The sequence below is a fragment of the Hyperoodon ampullatus genome, assembly GCF_949752795.1.
Source record: "Hyperoodon ampullatus genome assembly, chromosome: 4".
In the NCBI taxonomy this organism is placed as follows: Eukaryota; Metazoa; Chordata; class Mammalia; order Artiodactyla; family Ziphiidae; genus Hyperoodon; species Hyperoodon ampullatus.
In genome coordinates this window covers 33,516,620-33,543,438 of record NC_136917.1, presented here as the reverse complement: position 1 = coordinate 33,543,438, position 26,819 = coordinate 33,516,620, and the positions used below count along the sequence as shown (strand labels likewise).

The 26,819-nt window shown below is 44.9% G+C and overlaps 2 protein-coding genes across 2 annotated transcripts in view; one reads left to right on the top strand and one right to left on the bottom strand.

The window, feature by feature from the left end:
• Positions 1 to 6,944: 6,944 nt before the first annotated feature.
• CLEC17A (C-type lectin domain containing 17A) lies at positions 6,945 to 19,135 on the top strand (the record flags this gene model as incomplete). Its single annotated transcript, XM_079704099.1, has 12 exons — positions 6,945 to 6,987; positions 7,130 to 7,204; positions 9,272 to 9,304; positions 9,387 to 9,437; positions 9,521 to 9,562; positions 9,737 to 9,778; positions 10,421 to 10,561; positions 10,647 to 10,709; positions 12,876 to 12,971; positions 13,182 to 13,333; positions 16,413 to 16,522; positions 19,003 to 19,135. 12 exons carry the CDS (start codon positions 6,945 to 6,947, stop codon positions 19,133 to 19,135), a joined length of 981 nt encoding a protein of 326 aa, XP_079560225.1.
• Positions 19,136 to 21,348: 2,213 nt separating this feature from the next.
• Positions 21,349 to 26,819, bottom strand: part of ADGRE3 (adhesion G protein-coupled receptor E3) — a gene marked incomplete at both ends in the record, with an annotated part of 39,356 nt that continues 33,885 nt past the window's right edge. The window contains one exon of the mRNA XM_079701496.1: positions 21,349 to 21,366. Coding sequence (XP_079557622.1) covers positions 21,349 to 21,366 — 18 coding nt within the window. The remainder of the gene's footprint in view (positions 21,367 to 26,819) is intronic.

Below are 26,819 nucleotides of genomic sequence, written 5' to 3'. Positions count from 1 at the left end.
ACCGTCACTCATTCATTCAACAAGCATCCTATTGGACACAATGTGTGTGACAAGATGGTGATAACTGTTAAGAACAAACGCAATGAATGGAGTGTATGGAGAAGGGTGGGCTTGGAACTTCAGTTTTAGAAAGTTTCACTGAGAAGGGGACTTTGGATCTCAGACTCCCTGTTTCTCGAAGACACCAGGAGCTTGCTGTCCTCAGGGCCTTTGCACAGACTAGAATGCTTTTCTTCCAGATGTATACAGGGCCTTCCCCCCACCTTCTTCAGTTGATTTCAACTGTCAGGTCTTTCCTGATCACCTCCTTCTCCTCCCCACCTTCCTCCCTGCTCCTTCTTTTAAAATTGATATATAATTCACATATAACATTATATTAGTTTCAGGTGTACAACATAATGATGGAATATTTGTATACATTGTGAAATTGTCACCACATTAAGTCTTATTAACATCCATCCATTACAGCACAGTTACCCTTTTTCTTTTTTTTCTTATAATGAGAACGTTCAAGAGCTACTTGCTCTGTGAAAGCAGTGTTATTTCAGGGCATGGATCAGGTATATGTTCTGTAATGCATATAAGGAAGTGTTTATAGACACACAAGGTTGTTCTAAGAGTGCTAATTGCTCAGCAAGATTAGATGAGTCTTACATCAGTAAATAACGTGCTGACCGTTTTTTTATTGCATGTAGAGGTGTATTTAACAGCTCATGTATAAAAATGTGTTTTTTTAATGCTTTTATTTTTTATTTTTTTTATAATTACAATGGTGTGTTAGTTCCTGCTTTATAACAAGGTGAATCAGGTATACATATACATATATCCCCATATCTCGTCCCTCTTGCATTTCCCTCCCACCCTCCCTATCCCACCCCTCTAGGTGGTCACAAAGCACCGAGCTGATCTCCCTGTGCTATGCAGCTGCTTCCCACTAGTTATCTACCTTCCGTTTGGTAGTGTATATATGTCCATGCCTCTCTCTCGCTTTGTCACAGCTTACCCTTCCCCCTCCCCATATCCTCAAGTCCATTCTCTAGTAGGTCTGTGTCTTTATTCCTGTCTTACCCCTAGGTTCTTCATGACATTAAAAACGTGTTTTTTTTTTTTTTTTTTTTTTTTTGCAGTACGCGGGCCTTTCACTGCTGCGGCCTCTCCCATTGCGGAGCACGGGCTCCGGACGCGCAGGCTCAGCGGCCATGGCTCACGGGCCCAGCCGCTCCGCGGCATGTGGGATCTTCCCGGACCGGGGCACGAACCCGTGTCCCCTGCATCGGCAGGCGGACTCTCAACCACTGCTCCACCAGGGAAGCCCTAAAAACGTGTTTTTTGAGTGTTCCTTGATCATCCAGTTGTAAACAGTATTACTTTAGTGAATGGATGTGCAGACGGTTCTGTAATGCATGTAGAGAAGTGTCTAGAAACACAGATAAGAAAGATGTTCCTAAAACTGTTACTTGAAAAAGAAAGAAAGAAAGAAAGAAAAAAACTCTATTTGCAACTTTCAAATATACCCAATCACCTTCTTATTTATTTATTTAGTTTTGGCCACACCTAGTGCTTTGCGGCTTGTGGGATCTTAGTTCCCCCACCAGAGCCACGGCAGTGAAAGTGCCGAGTCCTAACCACTGGACCGCCAGGGAACTCCCCCCATCACCTTCTTAAACATAAGTGTTTAATGCCCTACAATTCCCTCTTAGCACTGCTTTAGCTGCACTCCACATATTTTGATATGGTACGTTTTCACTTTCATTCAGTCAAAAATAGTTTTAGTTTTGACTTCCTGTCTGACCCATGATTTAATTTCCAAATACGTATGGAATTTCCAGATATCATTCTGTGATTTCTAGTATACTTTGGTTCTGGTCCAAGACCATGCTTTGTATCATTTCCATTCTGTGATCTTCCTTACTATTGCAACATTCCCGCCCCATGCACACCTGATTCCTCTTGTCTGCTTTATTTTTCTTCTTTTTTCTGCTTATGCCTATCTAACAACATTTCTAAGATATGTTTTTTTATTGAAGTATAGTTGATTTACAATATTATGTTAGTTTCAAGTGTACAACGTAGTGATTCAATATTTTTATAGATTATACTCCATTTAAAGTTATTACAAAATAATTGCTATATTTCCCTGTGCTGTACAATATATCCTGTTGCTTATTTATTTTATTCATAGTCGTTTGTAACTCTTAATCCTCTACCCCTATTTTGCCCCTCCCCTCTTTCCCTCTCCCCACTGGTAACCACTAGTTTGTTCTCTATATAAGGTATTTGTTTATTTTATTCATTATATCTCTCCCTGTTTCTAATCCCAAGGGTAGAGATTTTTGTTGTTATTCACCAATGTCTCCCTAGTACCTAGAACAGAGCCTAACACATAGTAGCTGGTCAATACATATCTGTTGAATAGATGAATGAACAACTGAATCCCCAATCTCCATTGGACGTATCAGGAGACCTCTGCCCAGAGATGTTGTTCTACTCCCCTGAGGTCACGTAGCAAGAGTGGGGCAGAGCCAGGTCAGCCTGGACCCATGGCTTTATGTTATTATACCCAGTTGACGGGACTGGATTTCACTACAAGTTCCTGCACACCTACTGTGTGCCAAGTCTCGAGGCACGGCCTTGGCCATGTGGCCATCACCCTCACATAGTGAGACCATCCAACATTCACCACACTTACCTTGCCCAGGCCCACCCACCTTAAAGGATGCCCTTGATGGCCAGAGATGCTATCAGTCCTCTTGGTTGGTGTACCCCCCCAATCCCTTCCCTATCCCTCCACCCTGACCCCCCCATATCCATCTGGAATCTGATACTTGTTGTGTATGCTCAGTGGGTATTTGCTGGGCAGACAGACTCTTCCTTCTCAGACAAGTCTCCATTTCCCCATCTGTAGAATGGGAACAGCACACCCACACCTCATGCAGGTGGGAGAGGTTCAGCATGTTACATCATGGGAACGGGGCGGGGGGAAGCTCAGCCCCTGGGGTGAGCTTTTTCTGGAGAGGGAGGCTGGTCTGCTGCTGCCCTCCCACCTCAAGTAGGGCTGGGGCCACCCCCCTCAGCATGTGCTGGGGAAGAGTTTCCACTGGCGGAGACTGGATTGCTTATATTGAGACTGTGAGGTGAGAAATAAATTCCATCTCATTTAAGCCACTCTTGTTCTGAATCTCCGTTACAGCGACCCCGCCCAATATTCTAACTTGTACATGGATGGGCCTGACGGGATTTCCTTGTTGTTTAAGCCAATCTGAGTTGCATTTCCTTTTACTTTAATGGAAAACCCCTCAAAAGAGGAATTGGGATCTTGCTCTTTGGGGTATGTAATATGTTATGCTTGCTGTAACAAATTACCACAAAGTTAGTGGTTTAAAACAACGGAAATTAATTCTTTTATAGTTCTGGAGGTCAGAAGTTCAAAGTTGTTTCCTGTGGCGGAAACCAAGTTGTCAGCAGGACCACTATCCCTCAGCGGCTTCGAGAATGGGAGAATCTGTTTTCTAGCCTTTTCCAGCTTCTAGAGCTGCCTTCCTTGGCTCATGGCCCCTTCCTGCATCTTCAAAACCACCAGCATAGCATCTAGAGTTGAGACACAGAGATGCACAGAGAAAAAGCCATGTGAAGACTGAGGCGGAGATTGGAGTGATGTGGCCACAAGCCAAAGAGTACCAGGAAACCCTAGAAGCTGGAGAGGCAAAAAGGATCCTCCCCTAGTGCCTTTGGAGGGAACATGGCCCTGCCCACACCTTGATTTCAGACTCTATTTTTCCCCAAGAAAAATTATATATTAATGCAATGTTAAAAAAAAGTGAAAGAAAATTGTGGTAAAGAAATTATCAAAAGTTTAAATAAAAACAGTTATGGTTGTTTTTCTTCCAGCTTTACTGAGGTATTCTTTTTTTCAAATTAAATTAATTAATTAATTTGGCTGAGCTGGGTCTTTGTTGCTGCGTGCGGGCTTTTCTCCCTAGTTGCAGCGAGTGGGGGGCTACTCTTCATTGCGGTGTGCGGGCTTCTCATTGCAGTGGCTTCTCTTGTTGCGGATCACGGGCTCTAGGTTCGTGGGCTTCAGTAGTTGTGGCACGCGGGCTCAGTAGTTGTGGCTTGTGGGCTCTAGAGCGCAGGCCCAGTAGTTGTGGCACATGGGCTTATTTGCTCCGCAGCATGTGGGATCTTCCCGGACCAGGGCTCGAACCTGTGTCCCCTGCATTGGCAGGAGGATTCTTAACCACTGCACCACCAGGGAAGTCCTTCTGAGGTATTCTTGACAGTCAAAATTGTATGTATTTAAGGTGTACAACTTGATAACCCAATGTACATGTATATTGTGAAATATTCACCACAACCAAGCCAGTCAACATATCCATCACTTCAGAGTTAACATTTTCCTTTTATTTATTCTTTTTTTTGTGTTAAGAACACCCAAGATCTACCCTCTTAGCCAGTTTCAAGGACACAATACAATGTTGTCCACTATAGTCACATTGTAGTTTTCTAGAACATATTCATCTTGCACAACTGAAACTTTGTACCCATTGACCAACATCTACCCATTTTTTCCATCCCTCCAGCCATGGGCAACCATCTCCCTGCTTCTATGAGTTTGACCATAAAGGGGGCAAGGGCAGAAGTGGGTAGACCTAGGTGGAGGCTATTACTGTAATCCAGGTGAAAGAGGATGATGGCTAAGACCAGGAGGTGAAAAGGACTCAGATGCTGAATATGCTGTGAAGGTAGAGCCAACCAGATTACTAACAGATTGGTCATATTTCCAGTTATCTAGGGTGTCTAAGAAACCACCCCAAACGTAGTGGCATAAAATAATCACTTCATATGCTCATGGATTCTAGGGGACAGGGCATGGTCGGGACAGCTTGTTTCTGCTCTATGATGTCTGGGGCCTTGGATGGGAAGACCCAAAGGGCTGGAGGTGACTCTAACTCTCCTGGGGGCTGGAATCATTGGGAGGTGTCTTCACTTATATGTCTGGCACCTGGGCTGGGATGACTTGAAATCTGGCCTCAGCAGGGATTGTTGAGCCAAGCACCTCCATGTGGCTTGGGCTTCCTCACAAAATGTCAGTTGGGAGCACATGTTCTGACAGAGCCAGGTGGAAGCTGCATGGCAGCTCTCCCTTGTGCCACATTTTGTTGGTTATAAGAGAGTCACTAAGGCAAGCCCAGATTTAAAGGGAGGATAATTAGACTCTACTTCTTGATGGAGTGGCATGGTCACATTGCATAAGAACATGTAGGACATGAGATATTGTTGCAGCCATCTTTTGAAAACTTAATGTGCCATAGCCATGGAATGAAAGAGAAGGGAGGAGTCATGGATGATTCTAGGGCTGTTTGCCCCAAAGGCTGTTGGTGGTCATTTTGAGAAACATAGGCAGGCTGCTTTCTTGGGCCTCAGCCTGGTTATTCCACTGCTTTTACGAGGCTCACAGGAAACTCCCACATCCTTGATGTACCAAAAGACGCAGCCACTCCTATTGCAGCCCTTTCCCCTATGTCCATCATTTCACTTCATGCTGTTTTGGGTGCGAATCAAAACCTCATCCCTTGGTTTCCCCATAGCATAGACAGGCCTTTTAACTTTCACTTTTTAAATACCCTCCAGTCGATGTCAAGTTCAGGATGAAAAACACTCCTTTGCAAGTTCTGTGTATATGACTGTGGTAGGCAGCCTTCAAGATGACCTCCAAATGATCCCTACCTCTTGGTATTTATGTCCTCGTGTGCTTTCCTCCCACAGTGACTCAAAGCTGGTCCATGTGATAAATATAGTGGAGATCATAGTTTGTGATTTGTGAGGCTAGATCATACAAGGCTTTGTGGCTTCCATTTTGGCCTATGCCATGTTGTGAGGATACTCAATCAGCCCTTGGGGGAGGCTCACATGGCAAGGAACTGAGGTCTCCTGCCAACAGCCATGGGAGTGTGCCGTCATGGAGGAGATCCTCTAGCCCCAGCCCAGCCCTGCTTCTGATGACTGCAGCCCTGGGCAACATCTTGACTGAAACCTTATGAGAGATCCCGAGCCAGAACCACATAGCTGCTCTTGAATCCCTGAGCCTCAGAGACTGTGAGATAATACGTGCCTACTGTTTTTTTAAGTCATGAAGTTTTGGGGTAATTTTTTTTTTTTTTCGGTACGCGGGCCTCTCACTGTTGTGGCCTCTCCCGTTGCGGAGCACAGGCTCCGGACGCGCAGGCTCAGTGGCCATGGCTCACGGGCCCAGCCGCTCCGCGGCATGTGGGATCTTCCTGGACCGGGACACGAACCCGTGTCCCCTGCATCAGCAGGCGGACTCTCAACCACTGCACCACCAGGGAAGCCCGTTTTGGGGTTATTTGTTATGTAGCCACAGTGAGCCTAAAACTTCACTGTGGGAATGTGGGAGTACTTAGCACCGATTACTTTAACGTCTTGTTGTAAATGTCTACCCCTCTGGGAGGCCTCCCCTGACCACCTCTCTACATTAGCCCCCATCCTATCCCTTTACCCTGTTTTATTTTATTTTAAAATAATACTTAGTTACTATTGGAAATAAAATAAAAAAACAAACCATATTTCTTATTTCTATATTTCTTTATAGGTTTATTGTCTCTCCTGTCTCGATTGAAGTTTCATGAAGGAAGGAGCTTATCTATTTTTCACCCAGGGCTTGGTGCTGTGTAGGAACTCAAATGCAGGGGCTGTTGTCATTGTTATTTCTGTGCATGAATCCAAACTGGGGAGAAGAATAAGTGTGTGTGTGTGTGTGTGTGTGTGTGGTCTGTGGTGTTCCCCTCAAGATAGATTTGCATGTTCTTGACTTTTAAAGAAAAAAGGAACTGAGAAAAACCCTAGTCACTTGAGTTGAGGACACAAGGAGAAGGAGCTGTCGAGCTCTGCCTGCTTCTTCTCAGGCTCCTGTGTTAGCTGCAGTCATGTGCACCCTGTATACTAACTCTGGGTGCAGGGACCTGCCAGGTATGGCCCTGGCCAGGCATGGGCTGGGGACCAGGGGTGGTCAGGACCCAGGTTACAGTATTCCCACCTTGGGGTCAGAGACCAGGGTGTGAGGGACAGAGGAGGGAATGGGCTGGGCTCTCACTTGCCTTTCCTCTGGAAGGGCCCAGAGAAGAGGATGATGATGATGATTATGAGAACACGGCACCACCGTACAAGGACCTTCCTCCCAAGCCAGGTAAGAGGACCTCTCAGAGGGCAGGTGAAGAGATGTGTGATTTGAGGGATGAGGTTGGGGAATAGACTCCCCAGGGGGAACTAGCTGGGCACTGCAGACATATATGGTCAGCCTGCCCATACGGGGCACCATGATGGTGGGAGTACCCATGCGTCCACGCTGAGGGTCTCTCAGTCTGATGGGGGAGGCAGTTTTGGGCATAGTCTTGGGTGAGCAGGTCTGAGAGGGGAGGGACTACGAAATTGGGGAAATCCTGAGGGTAATTGAGGGGTCTGCCTGCACTAGTGGGAGGATTCGGGGTCAGATGAGGGGACATTGGAGTGAGACTTGAGGGATGAACAGGAGTTTGTTAAGAAGAGAAGCCCAGAAAAGTACTGGTGAATGCAAAGGCCCCGAGACATGAAAACCAGTATTTCAGAAGCTGTGAGTGGACTGTTGTCTCTCCAACCTCTTCGCATTCACACCCAGGGCCCAAATTTGCCTTTAGACTTGGGTGGTCCATGCCTGGCCAGGGACTCAACAAGAGTCCAATAAGTGTATATAAAAGTGGAGGCTTTGGGTCCAGTGGTTGGGACTGGGTGCTTTTACTGCCATGGCTTGGGTTTCACCCCTGGTTGGGAACTGAGATCTCGCAAGCTGCATGGCAGGGCCAAAAGAAAAAAAAAATTGGAGGCTTTGTTTCCCTGAGTAAACTCCCACCAGGGCCCCTGAATGTCCTTGGACAGGGGCCATTCCACGTGGATCCACGCCCCCCACTTCTGAGTCCAGAGTGGAGTCAATCTAGGAGGTCCCAGGGCACCATGGGTCTCAGTATGAGTTAAGGAGGTGCACTGGGCTCTGCTTTTTGACAGTCCGTCTCCAAATCCAACTTGGTTCCAGCATGATCCCCAAGCCCAGCCCGAAGACCCACCGCATCACTGTCTTCAAGGCCACCCCTTCCCCAAATTTAGGTCCCATCCCCATCTCCAAATGCAGCCCCATCTCCAACCCATCTCCATGTCCAAATCAAAACTATCACCAAGCCCCAACACAACTACAACCCAACCTCAACTTCTCCCCCATTCCCCAATGCAGCTACAGCCTCATTCTTCATCCCAACTACACCCTGAATCACAAACCTACTCCCATGTCCATCACTATCCCTGACCCTTCTTCAACCCCATCATCTCAATCCACGCCCTCATCCCAACCTTAACCTTGACTCTATTCCCATACCCAAACTCACTTGTGTCTTTAACTTAGGGGGATCAACTGTCCTAGTTTGTGCAGAGATGAAAGATTTCTTGGAATGTGGGACTTCCTGTTTTAAAATTAGGAAAGTCCTGGGTAATTCAGGATGGTTGGTCACTGTATCTTAATCCTGTCCCTATCCCTAAGCCCAATTCCATTTTCATGCACAACCCCATCCCTAACCCTCCATTGCAGTCTCAATCCTGTTTCTTTTTTCTTTTTTCTGGCCACACTATGTGGCATGTGGGATCTTAGTTCCGTGACCAGGGATTGAACCTGTGCCCCCAGCAGTGGAAGTGCGGAGTCCTAACCACTGGACCGCTAGGGAAGTCCCTCTTTAAAAAAAAATTAATTAATTAATGACCTTGTTGGTCATCTATTTTAATTTATTTATTTAAAAATATTTATTTATTTATTTGGCTGCATCGGGTCTTAGTTGCGGCATGCGGGATCTTCCTTGTGGTGCACGGGCTCTTCATTGCGGCGTGCAGGCTTCTCTCTAGTTGTGGCATGCAGGGTCCAGAGCACGTGGGCTCAGTAGTTGCAGTGCTTGGCCTCTCTATTTGTGGCACATGGGCTCCAGAGGGTGAGGGATCAGTAGTTGCAGTGCGCAGGCTTAGTTGCCCCACGGCCTGTGGGATCTTAGTTACCCGACCAGGGATCAAACCAGCGCCCCCTGCATTGGAAGGTGGATTCTTAACCACTGCACCACCAGAGAAGTCCCAGTCATCTATTTTAAATATAACAGTGTGCACATGTCAATCCTGTTTCCATCACTGCCTTTCCACCTCATTCTCATCCTTGGACCAGCTCTAATGCTGAGTTTCTCTTCGCCAGGTTGGACGGCTCCACCAAGGCCTCCAAGGGCAGGTGAGCTGGGGCTGGGGGTACAGGAGACCCAGTGCTGGCTTTGTCCTGATCTGGGACTGAGCAACCATTCCTCCCTCCTCAGGAAAGAAAACAGAGAACCCCCCACTTCCCTGCAAGCTCCTGAAGAACACAGGTGAGCATCTAGGGCTGGGACCTTCCTGTTCACTTGGCTGAAGGCCTGCTCTGCATGACTGTTGTCTTTCTGATCCCTTCCAGGCCTGAACCTCACCCCTGTCACCTGCACAACTCCTCAACTGGGTGAGCAGTGGGAATACCCATTACGAAGCCTGAGAGTAGACACTTGGAAGTCCTCCCTCCAGTCCCCCAATTCTGACCAAAGAACAAATCAGAGGGCTTGAGGGGAGGTTGTTGATCTTGAGAGACGAAGTCTTTTGGTGACTTCTGAATAAACCTCTCTTGCCTTCCTCCCAGGCACTGATCTTGTACATCCTGCATCCCAGCTGCCTATAGCCAGTAAGTCCTTTAGGTTTACCTCTATCTCCCCTCTCATTGTGGCCAGTGTATTTGAGACCTATAGCTCTGGAGTGAGACCCTGGTAGAGGAACATTTCCTTTCAGAAGCTCCTCCTTTCTGAGTCTAAACCAGACCCCCAGGGACCCAGGATATCTACCAGGTACTCTTCAAGCCCTACCTCCTGCTTGCCTATAAGTTATGGGAAATGTACTCTGCCCCAGATGCAAGGGTCCACAGCTTGGGCCACTGGGGAGCAGCTTGGGCAGGGGCTGCTGGAGTGTAGAAGATAATGCATCCTAAATGTTAAGAGAAGAGCTGGGTCCAAGTTATGCATGACCTCTCCAAGCCTTCAGTTCACTTATTTGCAAAATGGGAATACTATTTAAATTTATGTCATAAGGGTCAGGAGCCAATAAGATAATAAGGGTGTGACAGAATGTGTGGCATATTGTATGTATTCCACAAATGCTCTGGGCTTCTTTAGGGTTTGCTCTCCCTGATATTCTCTTGCTGACCCCACCTGGTGATATAGTCATGACCATAGTCATTTGCCCCCCTGCTCTTGGAGGAAAGCTCAAGGGTCCTTTCCTCACTATCTGAAGCATCAGCCTCAGTCTCTCTGTCCCCATCTCTGCCCCCCAGCTACTCCAGTGCCCTGGATCAGTCAGAAGTCCAGAGGTCCTAGGTGTTACCAGGAGGAGAGACTGATGGTGTACGTGTGTCTGCTGGTGGTGGTGTCACTGCTCATGGGCTGCACTGGTCTGGCTGTTACCCTGATTAAATGTGAGTAAGGTGAGGATGGGGCATGCAGAGAAATTGGGGAAGGGGTATGGGAGGACTTGGGCTCAAGCTGGACTCCTTCTCATAGACCAGGAGGTGGTGGAAGAGCTGAGGATGTTAACCTTTCAGCAGATGGCATGGAGAGCAAATGGTGAGCGCTTTCAATCATCCCTTCAAATCATGTGTATTGAGCACGAACATGATCCTCAAATCCAGCTTCATGACCAACCCCAATGCCATCTTTGCTAGGCACTGTGCTATGTAGCAGGGTGGGGGATGGGTGGGTAGGATAGTGAACACATCAGACATAGTCCCTGTCCCTGTGGAGTGTGTGTGTGTGTGTGTGTGTGTGTGTCTAGACCTCCACTGTCCAGTGTGGCGACCATGAGTCACTGTGCTTGTTGAGCACTTGAAATGTGGTCATTTTGGATTGAGTTATACTGTAAGCCTAAAATACATATGGGGGGCTTCCCTGGCAGTCCAGTGGTTAAGACTTCACCTTCTAGTGCAGGGGGTGTGGGTTCCATCCCTGGTCGGGGAACTAAGATTCCATATGCCTCGCAGCCAAAAAAACAAAAATGTAAAACAGAAGCAAAATTGTAACAAATTCAATACTTTAAAAATGGTCCACATCGAAAAAAATCGTAAAAAAAACCATATAGCTTTCATGGGAATTCCCTGGAGATCCAGTGATTAGGACTTGGCACTTTCACTGCCTTGGGCCCGGGTTTGATACTGCTCGGGGAACTAAGATCCTGCAAGCTGCGTGGCATGGCCAAAACAAAAAAACAGAAAACCAAAACCACAAAACAAACAAAAAAACCCAACCAAAAAATACATATTTCAAAGATTTGCTACAAAAATAATGTCAAATATATCAATAATATTAATAATGATAATCTTTAATATTGATTATACACTGAAATGCTAATATTTTGGATATATTGAGATAAATAAAAATGGCATTCAAATTAATTTTACTTTCTTTTGACTTTTAAAACACGTGGCTACTAGAAAATTTAAAATGACCTATGTGGTTCACATCTTGTTTCTGTTGGACAGTACAAGCATAGACAGCCATTTACCAAATTATCATCCAAATGAGGGTAAAATTCCAAGTTTTGATGAATAGTCCAAAGGAAGAGGAAGGCAATTCTATGAAAAAATCTAACGAGGGGTCTTGACCTTATCTTTGGGAGTGTCATATAGAGTTTTGCTAGGGAAATGGTACTATAGCTGTGTGAAGGAAGAGAAGAAATTAACTTGGTAAGGAGTTCAGGGTCTCAGGCATGTGCAAAGGCCCTGTGGTAGGAGGCAACATAAGTACAAGGGAGGAGAATGGTGAAATTGGGTAATTGAGAGATGATGGATGCTTGGATGAGGGTTGTGGTTGTGGGGATGAAGAGTAGTAGGTGGAGTGGAAAGATTTAGGAGGTAAAATTGACCAGACTGGGGATGAGTGAGTGGGAATGGTGGTGAGTGAGAGGGAAGAGTGTCAAGGATAACATATATGTTATCTATCATCTATCTATCTATCTATCTATCTATCTATCTATCTATCTATCTATCTATCTATCATCTATCTATCTATCATCTATCTGTCTGTCTATCATCTATCTATCTAATATTTCTGTCTTGTCCAACTGAAGGGCCATCTAGTGATGGCCCTGAGGAGTATTGGGAGAAGGCAAATTTGTGTGAAAGTAGTGGTAACACATACATTAGTTGTAGAAAAGGCTTTCAGTATGATTCCTGAAGTCTGAAAATTGCTCCATTCCACAATCCTTCACCCCACAATTCAGACCAAGCCACTCTTCCACTCAAAACCCATCAATGGCTTCTCACTGCCCAGAGTCCAACAAAAAACCTTTAGCTTTGCATTTAAGGACCCAGACACCAGATCTCTTCCCACTCTGATCTCAAGCTCCTGTGAGTTTCCACTTGATCTCTACTGCACCAGTCTTTCCCAACATGCTTGTCTCTGGACCTTTGCTTCCAAGGTGGCTCCTGCCTACTGAGCCTCCCCATCCCCTTAGAGATACGGAATCACCATTTTCCTTTAAAACCCACCTCCTGCAAGAAGCCCACCATCTTTACTCTTCCTCATGCCTCAGGGATTAATCTCTCCTTGGAGCCACACTAGGGCTCTTCTTGGGCACTGAGCATGTGTTTTTGAGTTTTACCTCCACCCACTAGAACGTGGGTGCAGTGGGGGAACACAGCTCTTGCTGCTCTCTGGTGTGTCTGCGGTCAGTGATGGGTAGGTGGGTAGATGGGGGTTTGGGTCTCTAACCCTACAGCCCATCCCTGCTGACAGTGACTGGCATGGCGGGGCTAGCCGGCCTGAAGAAGGACATTGAACGAGTAAGAGCTGACACCAACCAGTCCCTGCGGGAACTTCGGGGCTTATTAGGTGAGTGGGACTTGGGGAACTTCACTGAGATGGGGGACATGGCAGAGCTGCGACACTGCATACATCCATGGGAGTAATTCTCAGTGTGATCTATGTGAGTGGTGCTCACCTGGAGTGGAGCAGTGCATAGCCTGCACAACTGTACATGGCATACCATGTACATTACTCTGGTTCTGGGGCCACTCTGACAGAATCCTATCCTGTCCCCAGACTGTACCAGGGTCACCTGCCCTGAGGGCTGGCTCCCTTTTCAGGGTAAGTGTTACTACTTCTCTCCAAGCACCAAGTCATGGGATGAAGCCCGGAAGTTCTGCCAGGAGAATTACTCTCACTTGGTCATCATCAGTAACTTTGCTGAGCAGGTGAGCTGTCCCTACCAAGCCCTTGAGAACCAGCAGGGCCAGCCTGCTTCTCTTCTAGGATTTACATATCCTTCCCAGGCCTGGATGTAGAGAAATTGGAATTGCTTTTGAGTCACTAAAACTTTTTCTTTTTTAATAATATGTTTTATTTTTAAATTTATTTTTAATTAAAAAATATTTTTGGCTGTGTTGGGTCTTCATTGCTGCGCGCGGGGTTTCTCTAGTTGTGGCAAGCAGGGGCTACTCTTTGTTGTAGTGTGCAGGCTTCTCATTGCAGCAGCTTCCCTTGTGGAGCATGGGCTCTAGGCGTGCGGGCTTCAGTAGTTGCAGCACACAGGCTCAGTAGTTGCGGTACACAGGCTCAGTAGTTGCGGCACGTGGACCCTAGAGCACGTGGGCTTCAGTAATTGTGGCTCATGGGCTCTAGAGCACAGGCTCAGTAGTTGTGGTGCACAGGCTTAGTTGCTCCAAGGCATGTGGGATCTTCCCGGACCAGGGATCGAACCCATGTGCCCTGCATTGGCAGGCGGATTCTTAACCACTGCACCACCATGGAAGTCCCCACTAAAACTTTTAATATCAAGGTTAAGGGGGTATGCTTTGCTTGAGTTCAAATCCTGATTGTGTTTACTTATCCTCTCTGAGTCTCAGTTTTCCCTCTAACATGGAGATATAATATAATGGCTATCTCTTAGGTAGCATTTTCTATTCTCTAGGCTGTATTCTAAACATCTTACATGCATTCACATAATTCTAACAACAGTTCTATAAATTAGTGTGTGAGTCAGGAGAGGTTATGTTATGCTGAAGTAACAGACAGTCCCTATAGCTCAATGATGGAAGTGTATGAAGCAAGTCATACACTGACTTTTAAAACTTCTACCTATGTGTACTCACAAAGAAAGTCACATGGGCACTGCTATGTTTTAAGATGCAGGGAAAGACGGTTTCATCTATGTTTATGTAGAAGGAGAATTGGAATATGTGTAAATAACTTTAATGACTTAATACTACCAAAGCTAGGTGGTAAGACCATTTGTACATTGTACATATCATTACCTATCAGTACTTCACAGATGGGGAAACTGAGGCATATTTCACTTAAGCAACTCACTTGTTACAACTAGTAAGTGTCAGAGCCGGGATCTGAGCCCAGGAAGCTGGTTTCAAAGTCCATGTTCTTGGCCATAAGCTTCATAGCACTATTTGATTAGTGTTTCATGGTTTATCTTTTCCCATCCTTTTATTTTTAACCTGTCTATGTCATTATTTTAAAAGTAGACTTCTTGTAGATAGCATATAGTGGGGTCTTATTTTTTTTTAATTCAATCTGACAATCTCTGGCTTTTAATTGGTGTTTTAAGCCCATTTACATTTAATGTAATTATTGATTTGGTTAGATTTAGGCCTACCATCCTATTTTTTCCCCCTATTTAAAAAAATCTTTCTGTTTCATAGCATCATTTGTATGAGTAGGTAGTACAGAGGGGTTTTTTTGAGATTAAATTAAATGATGTAATTTAATTAGATGTAATAAGATGATGGGGAGGTATAAGTCATACTCCCTAAACTCAGGTGCATAAGAAATATAACTTTGTTTTCTTTAAGTAACTCATTTCCTGCCTCTTTTGAGCTCCCATTATACCAGGAGGGTGGAAATTTTATCTGTCAGTTGAGATCTTCTATTTTTCTTCTGAGTAGGAACAGCTTATATGGGGTCAAGGCAGAGTGTAGTACATGTCTGGTCCTCAAGGTCTTTACTCCAAGCTGGTATCCACTGGGACATCCACTGGATGAATGATCCTGGACAAATTACTTAACTTCTCTCTGCCTCAATTTTCCCATCTATAAAATGGGGTTAACAATCCTTGCTTCAGTAGGTCACAATGAAGATCAAATGAGATATCTGTGCAAAGTGTGTAGGTCACTTATTAACTTATTAATTCAATGAACAATTTTTGAGCACCTACTATGTGCTAGACACTATTCTAATTTGATGGGCCAAGCAGCTCTTTTCTCTTTCTGGTTTCCTGATACTTCTCTGGGGCTTTACCCAGGAAACAGGGTCGAGGTACACTCTACTTTTTAGAGTTTTCATACCCATCTGGGGTATGGTTTTGGCCATCACCTCAGACTCTACCAGGGAATGAAATGCAGAGCCTTCTTTCTGGCACCCACCATGTCTACATCTCCATAATTTCCTTCACATTGCAATCTTTCCTCTTTACCTTTTAGGGAATCTTGGTCTTGAATAAGGTTGAGTGAATGAGATATTATTTGCATACAGTAAAATGCACAGATCTTAAGTGTACATTCACTGAGTTTTGGCATATGTATATACCTGTGTAACTGTCAACCCAGTCAAGATTTACAATGTTTCTACCACCCAGGGAGGTCTTTCATGCTCCTTTCCCAGTCACCCCACCCCCACCCTAGGGAACTACTTATCTGGTTTCCCTTACCATAGATCAGTTTGCCTAGAGAGGAGTTGCTTTAAATCATGATATTTTCATTTTCTTCCTAATCTTTTGTCTTTTGCCCAAGTCCTTTCATTTCTCCCAAAGGCCTGGGCTTTGGAAACATAAAAGCCAGGAATCCCCACTCCTTTCCTACCCCCGCCACCCAAGTTCTTCTGCCTGGATGCAGATGAGGACTGCAGGGTGGGGTGAAAGTACCAGGGAAATCAAGATATCACTTATTATTATTAAAATGTTCCTTAAATTATATAATGTTAAATGTTAAGATGTCATAGTACTTACTGCATGTCAGACACTGTTTCAAGCTCTTTATGCATACTAATTCATTCAATCCTCTCAATAACTCTATGAGGAGTTAGCTACTATTATCCCATTTTACAGAGGTGGAAACTGAGGCACAGAGTGGTTCATAGGTTTTGCAAGAAGGTGGCCTGACTATTACCACTGAACATGCTCAAGTGGGAAGAATGCGTTGATCTTGTTCTGCATGCCATGGGGACTGGGAAGGGTATTGGGGTGGCACTCACAAGCCCTAAATGTGTGTGGGACAGAGCAGAGGGTGTGTAGAAGAACTGGTGGCTGAATGAAGTTTGTACTTGCAGAACTTTGTGGCCAAGGCTCATGGCTCTCCTCGGGTATACTGGTTGGGGCTGAATGACAGAAACCGTGAAGGGGACTGGAGGTGGCTGGATGGGTCACCCATCACTTTGAGGCAAGTATCCAGGGCTCTTGGGATCTCTCTTCCTTGTAAGTCCTTGTGAAGTCCAAACCAGCAGATTCTTTAGAATCCCAGGCTGAGCTGGACTGGGAGGCACAAGGGTGCTTTTTTTTCTGATAGGGCTTCTGGTGCCTGTACTTTAATTTTTCCTGCATTGAAACATCTCAACCTTTAGCACAACTGCTCAAACATATCAAGTTCCCAGACCAATGGTTGGGGGGGAGAAAAAGGAAAAGGAGGCATGGTTATAGGGCAAGAGGAAGAGGAAGATTTTGATTTGCCAAAAGGATGAACAGGATCTCATTTTTTGGGCACTCTTTATATTAACTCATTTATTTAATCTTCTTAATAATTCTGTAAGGTGAGTACCATTATTATCTCCATTTTGAAGGTATGGAAAATGAGGCACAGAGAGGTTAAGCAACCTTCCCAAGGTCAGACAGCTAGCAGGTGGCAGTGCCACCCAACCTGGCTTAAAACTCTATGCTCTTAGCCATTATGCTTTACTTTCTCAAGGAGTGTATGTATTTGTATTTTAAATAAATATTAACGAATTGTCCCCCATACTGTTTATACCAATTTATTCTGTCACCAGCTTGACTATAATTTTTTTGCCCACACATTCATCAAACTTTTGGAATTTCGTTGGTTTAAATGTAGGTGAAAAATGGAATCCCAGTGTAGTATTAATTTGCATTTCTCTTATCCCTGAGGTTGGGTGTATTTTCATATGTTTAATAGCCATACGTATTAACTTTTCTGTGAATTATCTATTCATATCTTTTGTGTATTTTTTATGTTGCGGTTTTGGTCTTTTTCTTACTGATTTCTAGGAGCTCTTTCTATATTAGAGATATTAGTGTTTTGTCTGGGGATTTTATTTTTTATTAAAGATTCCTGGAGGGAAGCAGAACTCTGCAAATTGAGATGTCGTGGCTTGGTGTGGCACTGCAGGTGCTCAGCTCATATCCCTTCATGGGGCTGGTGAGGGCTCCCCCCAGCAGGGGGCGTTGACTGCTAAAGGTTCACAGTTATGCTTTCTCCAGAGTTGGCTTCAGCTGAATGGAAGCCTGTTCAGCTAGGAGGTTACTCCACTCCCATTGGGGTCATGCCACAGACAGTGACCAGTTGAGAGAAGCCTGGACACCTTGTTTCAAGTTGGAATAACTCTGTGGTGCTATTCAAATTTCAGAGTTTCCTGTGGGATCAGGTTGAGGCTAGATCAGGCTGAACCCACATCCTTGCTCAATTCTATCCCCTGCCCCATCCTGTTTCTCTCACTCCCTATCTCCTGAGAACAGCCCTTAATAAATCCTCTGCATCCGAATTGCCAAATATGGCTCTGCTTTAAGGGAACATGACCTAAGACATTACAATACCTGGAAGGTTGGGAGGAATGTGGTGTAATAGAAGTGTTCTTTGAAAGAGGAAGCAGAAACTGACCAGATGCAGGAAACTGATTCAGGAGCTGGGAGAATTTCTGGTGAACAGGAAGTGGGGCTGAGTTAGAACAGACAAGCTGCTGGGGTGAAGAGGATAATGAATCATCTTTAGGTAATTCTGAAAGGCTGAGAAAAGATTCAGATGGAAGAAAGAACCCCGACATGAAGGCATTTCTTTTTCTTTTTTTTTCCGATAGCCTTTTTAAAAAAAATTAATAAACTTCATTCTTTTTTCTGTTATTATTATTTTTAAATGAAGTATAGTTGATGTACAGTATTATGTAAGTCACAGGTGTATAATATAGTGATTCACAATTTTTAAAGGTTATACTCCATTTATAGTTATTATAAAATATTGGCTATATTCCCTGTGTTGTAAAATATATCCTTGTAGCTTATTTATACCTAATAACTTGTACCTCTTTCTCTCCTACCCCTGTATTGCCCCTCCCCACTTTCCTCTCCCCACTTGTAACCACTAGCTCATTCTCTATATCTGTGAGTCTGTTTCTCTGTTGTTGTATTCACTAGTTAGTTGTATTTATTAGATTCCACATATAAGTGATATCATATAGTATTTGTCTTTTCCTGTCTGACTTATTCACTCAGCACAATACCCTCCAAGTCCATCCATGTTGTTGCAAATGGCAAAATTTCATTCTTTTTTATGTCTGAGTAGGACTTTATTTTTTAGAGCAGTTTTAGATTTACAGAAAAATTGAGAAGACGGTACAGAGAAGTATTTCCCATATTCCTTCTCTCCCTCACACTTTTTTTCTATTATTAACACCTTGCATTAGTGTGGTGCATTTGTTACAATTGATGAACCAATATAGATACATTATTATGGACTAAAGTCCATAGTTTACATTAGGGTTTGCTCTTTGTGTTGTACATTCCACGGGTTTTGACAAATGCATGATGTCATGTATCTACCATCACAGTATCATATAGAATAGTTTCACTGCCCTGAAAAATCCCCTGTGCTCTCCCTATTCATCCCTCCCTATATGCACTTTTTCCTTTATCCAGCTTTTGGGACCCACAGGAACCCAACAACCTCCATGATGAGGACTGTGCCAGCATGAACAAAGGTGGCACCTGGAATGACCTCTCTTGCGACAAAACTACATATTGGATTTGTGAGCGGAAATGTTCCTGTTGAACCCAAGAGCTGAGGTTGGGTGGGGGTCCGTACCCGGTACCCCTTGGCTTTTGGATATGAGAACCTCCTGCCCTCTGAGAACTGATGTGGACGTGCTAAAGATGGAACCAGCAGCCTGGATGTAGCGAGTTCCCTGGGGTGCAAGTCAGATCTTTTCTAGGGTGAGGACTTGGGGGCTTGTTCAGTTGGATGGTGTTTTAGTCTGTTCAGCCTGCTGTAACAGAATACTGTAGAGTGGATGGCTTATAAATAACAGACATTTATTTCTCAAAGTTCTGGAAGCCGGTAAGCCCAGGATCAAGGCTCAGGGAGATTCAGTGTTTAGTGACGACCTGCTTCCTGGTTCATAGATGCCGTCTTCTCACCGTGTCCTCACTTCCTGGGAGGAACGAGAGCTCTCTGGGGTCCCTTTTATAAAGACGCTAATCCCATTAATGAGGGCTCCACCGCCATGACCTAATCACTCCCAAAGTCCCTACCTCCTAATAATCACTCCCAAAGTCCCTACCTCCTAATAGCATCACATTGGGGTTTGGAATTTAACATATGAGTTTTTTTTGGGGGGGGACATAAAACTCAGTCCATAGCAGATGGTGAGCTGGAGAGACACCAGGTCTTGGTAATGGTCTCCCAGTTCCGGGGTCTGGAGGAAAGCCACCAAGTCCCTGGCTCTTAGGAAATGATACTGATTCTGGGAGCTCCAGGTCTGGCACTGATTGAACTGGAAGAGAAAATACCCTGGCTCCTCTGGACCATGATGTGCTGGGACTGGGATCCCTTACTGCCTACTTGATGTGGACCAGCTTCTGGGAAGCAAGTGAGGCAAAATTATTCCTGACATGAAGCTTTTTCAATGTCCTGGGTGAGGTCTGCCCAAGCTAAGTGGTGGAATCAGACCTCTGCCAAGACATGGAACTTCCAGAAAGACAGACCAGATGAATCATCCAGGGTGGCAGGCCACGTCTTGGTCAGATCCTCAGGACAATGGAGATATCTACCCACATGTGCCTTTAGGCTGTTTGTTGGTCTGCAAAGCTCTTTGATGAAGTAATTCACTTTACTTATGAGTGGATCTTCTTGGGCTATTAGCTCTTGCAATGTTAGAGCTTCTCAAAATGCCAGTTCATTGTGTGGTTCTTGCCCACTGTGTCAGTTTGCTGGGGCTGCTATAATAAAGTGCCATAAACTGGCTTAAACAACAGAAATGCATTGTCTCACAGTTCTGGAAGATGGAAGTCTGAGATCAAGGTGTTGGCGTGGTTGGTTTCTGGTGAGCTCTGTCTCCTTGGCTTGTAGATGGGCTGTCTTCTCTCTGTGTCTTCACATGGTTTTCCCTTTGTAAGTGTCTGTGTCATAATCTCATCTTCTTTTTTAAAAAAAAATATTTATTTATTTTTGGCCGCACGGCACGGCTTGAGGGATCTTAGTTCCCCGACCAGGGATTGAACCTGGGCCCCTGCAGTGAAAGTGCAGAGTCCTAACCACTGGAACACCAGGGAATTCCCATTGTCTTCTTCTTTTAAGGACACCAGACATATTGGATTAGAGCCCACCCTGATGACTTGATTTAATTTAATTACCTCTTTGAACACTTTATCTCCAGAGTCTTCACATTCTGAGGTGCTGGGGGTTAAGACTTTAACATGTGAATTTTGGGAGGGGGGGGCACAATTCAACCCACTAAATACCAGAGGTGTCCTTCCCAGTCATTGTGCTAATCAAAAACACTCCCTAGAGGGCTGGTACTACCCCCAGCTGGGCACAACTCAACACATCAATCTCTTTAGACAATCCCTGCATTTGTGTCCAGAGGTGGGTACAAGCCAATCAATTTATTGATCAACAAGTGCCCTTGACTAATAGCACAATAATTCCTGTTTTGACTGAGAGCAGGGGCTTAAGGCAAGGAGGCTCTGAGCAGGGGAAGCAGTGGGAGCAGGGGATTGGCATTCACTTCACTTCCTGTTCCCTCTGTACTTGTCTCCTCCCACCTCCACACCTGCCCCCCAACTCATCAGTATCGAAACTAACCCTCCATATGGCCCACAGACTGCAGAGTGGGTGGGCATCCTGTTCTAAGCCCTCTACCCAGGGGAACTTTGGCCCAAGCAACTGTTTTTCTGGGGTAAGGGGAAGTTTCCCCATCTCAGAAGAGGAAACTTCAGTTTCCCCGAATATGTGTGTTGAGAAATGGGAAAGCAGGGGGGCTGTGGTCACACCTCTGAGTCACGCTGTGGGGGAATGGTCCACAGCGGAGCTGGTCCAAACCTATCTCCCTTCTGCATCTCTCATGATTGTCTAATTTCAGGTAGAGAGGAAAACATGAAGGAGGTCTTCTTTACCTCTTTTATAAAAAAAAATTTTATTTATTTATTTATTTATTTTTGGCTGTGTTGGGCCTTCGTTGCTGCCATTGGGCTTTCTCTAATTGCGGCGAGTGGGGGCTACTCTTTGTTGAGGTGCAGAGGCTTCTCATTGCGGTGTCTTCTTCTGTTGTGGATCATGGGTTCTAGGCGCGCGGGCTTCAGTAGTTGTGGCGCACGGGCTTAGCTGCTCCGCAGCAAGTGGGATGTTCCCAGACCAGGGCTTGAACCTGTGTCCCCTCTATTGGCAGGTGGATTCTATTTTTTTTTTTTTTTTTTTTTTGCTGTACGTGGGCCTCTCACTGTTGCGGCCTCTCCCGCTGCGGAGCACAGGCTCCGGACGCGCAGGCTCAGCGGCCATGGCTCACGGGCCCGGCCGCTCCGTGGCATGTGGGATTTTCCCGGACCGGGGCACGAACCCGTGTCCCCTGCATCGGCAGGCGGACTCCCAACCACTGCGCCACCAGGGAAGCCCGGCAGGTGGATTCTTAACCACTGTGCCACCAGGGAAATCTCTCTTTACCTCTTTGGGTCTAGGGGACCAAAGGTTGGGCATTCTTGGTGGTTAAAAAAAAGAAGCCATGATTAGTCAAGCATATATTGTGCACTAGATAGATGGAGTAGCTCTCATTTAATCTTCATGATGATTTTGTGAGGCTGGAATAATTACCAACCCCATTTTATAGCTGGGAAAACTGAGGCCCAGAGGGGTCTCATGGCTTGTCCGTTGTCATTTAGTGGATAAGTGGCAGAGCCGGTATTTGGACTCAGTCTGTGCCTCCAGTGGTTGATGTCTCTCTGTAGCACCCGCTGCCATTCAAGGGGCTGTCTGTAAACCTGAATTATCCCTGAAAACTCTAACCTTGTAGCTCTTGCCTTAGCCCACAGTTATAGGAAAGGAACAACATGATATGATAGAACAGACATCCTGGACTGAGATAAGAGAGCAGGAGTTGGGTTCTGGGTCTGTTGATAATCATCTCTGTGGCTCTCTTGGGGCTATTACAATAATGCAGGTGAGGGATGATGGGGACCAGGGAGCTAATTGTGAAGGCAGGAAGAATTCTAGATCTATTTTGAAGATACAGCTAGTGAGATTTGCTGATGAATTGGATGTTGGGTGTGAGAGGAAGAGAAGCCTAAAGAATGACTCCAGGTTTTCAGCTTAAGTAGTAGGAAAGAAGGAATTATCGTTACTAGAGATGGGGAAGAAAAAATACTTATGCTAACAACACAGTTAAATTTAGGTGGTTCATGAACTCCTGCCGAGTTCTAAGAACTTCTCTTGGGTCAAGGATAGAATCTTGTATGTAGCAGATGTGGTCATGCCCTGCTTATATCCTTAGTCCTCACATTTTCAGTGACTTCTGTTGGCCAGCAGCTGCCACTGGAAACCACCTTATCTGGCAGATGGCAGGTGAGAAGCATCAGGGGGAAAATGCTTCCTGGAACAATCCTCAACCAAAACCTGAACTTGGTATACACACGCCCCAGCTCCCTCTTCCCTCAGGTGAGATGAGTCTGAGATGCAGGTCCCAAGTGATTGCCCAGAGGTCCCTGCTGGGATTAAGCTCCCATCTTGTATTGGCTTCCTTTCTTCCCCTGATTCACTTCTTTGCAACCCTGCTGGTGTTCACCGGGATCACCTCCAAAATAAACTACTTGCATTAGAATCCTTGTTTCAGAATTTGCTCCTGGGGGAGCCCAAACTAAGACACTATGGGACAGGAGAAGATGAGATTGCAGTATGATTCTGGTTTTCCTGGGATGGAGGGGTTTCTGGGATGCAGGACTTTTAGTGTCAAATCTGGGAAAGTCCAGGGCAAACTGGGATGAGTTGACCACACTTATAGGAGGATAGTGTGGTGTTAGAGAAGCCAGGAGAAGAGAATGCTTCAAGAAGGAAAGGGGATAATGCATACGTAGATAAAATCATCACGGTGTACACCTTAAATATATACAAATTTTGTTTGTTAATTATATCTCAATAAAGCTGGAAAAAATACCTAAAAATACTTGATTGTCAAAAAAGAGAAGAAAGGAAGACCAACAGAGCAAAATGTGACCCAAAGGTCAAGTTAGAAAAGTCTGAGAAGCCATCAGTGAACTTAGCACTGAGGAAGCATTTGAGACATTGAGTCATTCTTGGGTGTGTTGGAAGCAGAAATCAGACTGCAGTGGGCTGAGCAGTGAAGGGTGGGAGGAAGTGGGGACAGCAGGGTGTAAACAACTTTTCTAGAATTTTGGCTATGAAGAGAAGTAGATAGAATGCTTATTGTAGCAGGGGGAACTTCTGGGGTGGAAGAGACCTGAACATACTTCCTCCCTACTCTTCCAACCTCTACCCTCAATTATTCCCATAGTAGATCTCCTGGGTCTCCAAGACTGATCGTTTTCGTTCATGATTTTCATCTTTTGGCTTTTTTTTTGTTCTGTTTTTTTTTTTTTGAAATATTTCTTCCACATGGTCTTCTAACCCACTAATTTGGCTCTTAACAGTGATCATCCTCTTCTTTAATTCATCCAGTAAAATTCATCTTTTTATTTATTCCCTTTTTATTTGGTTCCATAGTTCCATAGAATGTTTTGGTGCTGTACTTGAACCTCCTTGCATTCTTCTTGTTTAAAGTTGTTGTCTGTCTACTCCAGCAGCTCGATTTTCCTGGGTGACAATTATGTTGGACCATCCTCTTTTTGGCTGTTGGGGGCCTCTCACGGGCTGTCATTTTTCTTTGGGGCTCAGATGTGGGGGCTGAGAACTCTAAGTGGTGACAGTTTCCTAAGTGATGAAATGAGATGGATTCTTCACTGCAGGGGGTCTATGTGTGCACTAGGGAGGTGTGCAGGGGTGCCTCCTTGCTCCCCAATCTCCTTGCTTTCTCCTAGATTCAGGAGCAGAGCTCCTTTTGGAGTCCTTGGGAGCCAGATGGATCAGACACACACACACAGGAGTGATGCTGACCTTATCCCAGGATGTCTGTGGACCGTGGTGGGTCAGACTCTTCATAGGATGAACTGTGCCTGATTTCCACCCAGAGCATTCTTCAGCTTACCTTGGAACTTTCCACCTAGTGCATAGGGGAGACATTTCAACCCCAGATTTCCCTTTGGGGATTCCCCCCAGAGATATCACTCTCATGCCCACCCAGCTGTCATGGGTCCCAGCAGACTTTTGGTTCAAAGAGGCAGATATATTAAGGTAGAGAGTGGAGGGGAACTGAGATGTGTGCAGATGGCCATTTCCCTAGAATCTGCCATCTCTCTTTCTTTATCATGGGGGCCAGCAAACTATAGCATTATGTGTGTGGGTCTCAAATCCTTCCTGAAGCCTGTTTTTGTATGGCCAGTGAGCTAGAGAAGGTTTTTGTATTTCTAAAGTGATATACACACATATCCCTTTACACACATGTCACACAAATGTATTTATTTCTGTCTATCTATCACCTGTCTATCTATCTATCTATCTATCTATCATCTATCTATCTATCACTATATCTAGCCTGAAAAGTCTAAGATATCTGGCCCTTTACAGAAAAAGTTTGCTCATCCATTTTTTAAGGTATTTATTTATTTATTTATCTATCTATCTATCTATTTATTTATTTATTTGGCTGTGTTGGGTCTTAGTTGTGGCATGCAGGATCTTTCATTGTGGTGCATGGGCTCTTTGTTGCTGCACAGGCTCTTCTCTCTAGTTGTGGTGTGCAGGCTCTAGAGTGTGCAGTCTCAGTAGTTGTAGCATGCAAGCTCTCTAGTTGTGGTACATGGGCTCCAGAGTACGCAGGCTCAGTAGCTGCACGTGTGGGCTTAGTTGCCCCGCGGCATGTGGGATCTCAGTTCCCCGACCAGGGATCGAACCTGTGTCCCCTGCATTGGAAGATGGATTCTTAATCACTGGACCACCAGGGAAGTCCCACTCATCCATCTTTAGCATATTTAAATGCCACTGAGGAATGTGAGGATGTGAGAGAGATGGAAGACTCAGGAGAGAGAGGAGATAATCACTGGAGAAAGGTCCCCAAAGAGGCAGGAGGAGACAAGATCCAAAGCACAGCGGTGGAGGTTAGTTTCAAACAAGAAGAGGGACCCTCTCTGCCATTGTGGAAGAATGGAGGAGATGATGAGAATCAGTGGGGGAAGGAATCAAGGATGAGTGTGGATGTATGTATAATTGTAAGGGATGTCAGAAAGTTTAGGGAGTTTTCATAAGCTGGTGTTTATTTTCTCTGTGAAGTAGGAGACAAAGTCTTCTAACTTATATAGAGAAAGGGGATGCAGATTGAGGAAAGAACTGAAAAACTAGAACTCCCCATGTGGGGAAGTTGATCAGGGATAGGAAGAGTGAGCTCCAGGTAGCCTGGAAGGTCTTGTTTAGACCAGAAAACACACATTTGTTTTGGCTCCTAGCTGAGTGATTCTGAGAGCTCACTGCCTTGATGGAGAGCAGAGAAGAGACGTCGTTGGTTCATAAGGAAGGATGCTTTGGACTGCGAGTAACAGATAACCTGACCCAACTGGCTTAACAAAAGGAGTTTATTCATGACATTTTTTTGGTGGGATGGGGAGGGTGGGAGGGAGGGAGATGCATGAGGGAAGGGATGTGGGAACAGATGTATATGTATGACTGATTCACTTTGTTATAAAGCAGAAACTAATAAAAAAAAAGTTTATTTGTCTTACATATGAAAAAGTTCAAGGGTTGGTTCAGCAACACAACAGTGTCATAAAAGCCCAGATTATTTCTGTCTTTTCACTCTTCCACCCTTAGTATTTCCATGATATCTTCTCTCCAAGCCTCATATTATTATATGATAGCAGCTAAAAATAGGAAGTAATCGGCAAGCTCTTCTTGAATTTGTATTTGTTTTTATCAAGGAGAGAATATATGTTCCAGTAGGTGTTTCTTATATCTCAGTGGCTAGAATTGATCCAAATGCCCATCCCAAACCATTTGCTAGCAAATAAGAATAAGATCACTATGGTTAGTTTATACCAGGGTTTCTCAACCTCAGCACTACTGATATTTAGGGATGGACAGTTCTTTGTTGTATATGTGGGGGCTGTCTTGTGTATTATAGGATATTTAACAGCATCCCTGGCATCTGTCACTTAGGTGTCAGTAGCATTCCCTCTTGCCCCAGTCATGACAACCAAAAATGTCTCTAGACATTGCCAAATGTCCCTAATGGTGGGGATAAATCACCTCCAATTGAGAATCACTGGGCTGAGACCAATCTCAATTGACCTCTGGACCCAGGTACAGTGCTGTCCCAAATATGAAAACAATCAAGCTTCTGTCAATAAGGAACATGTAATGGTGG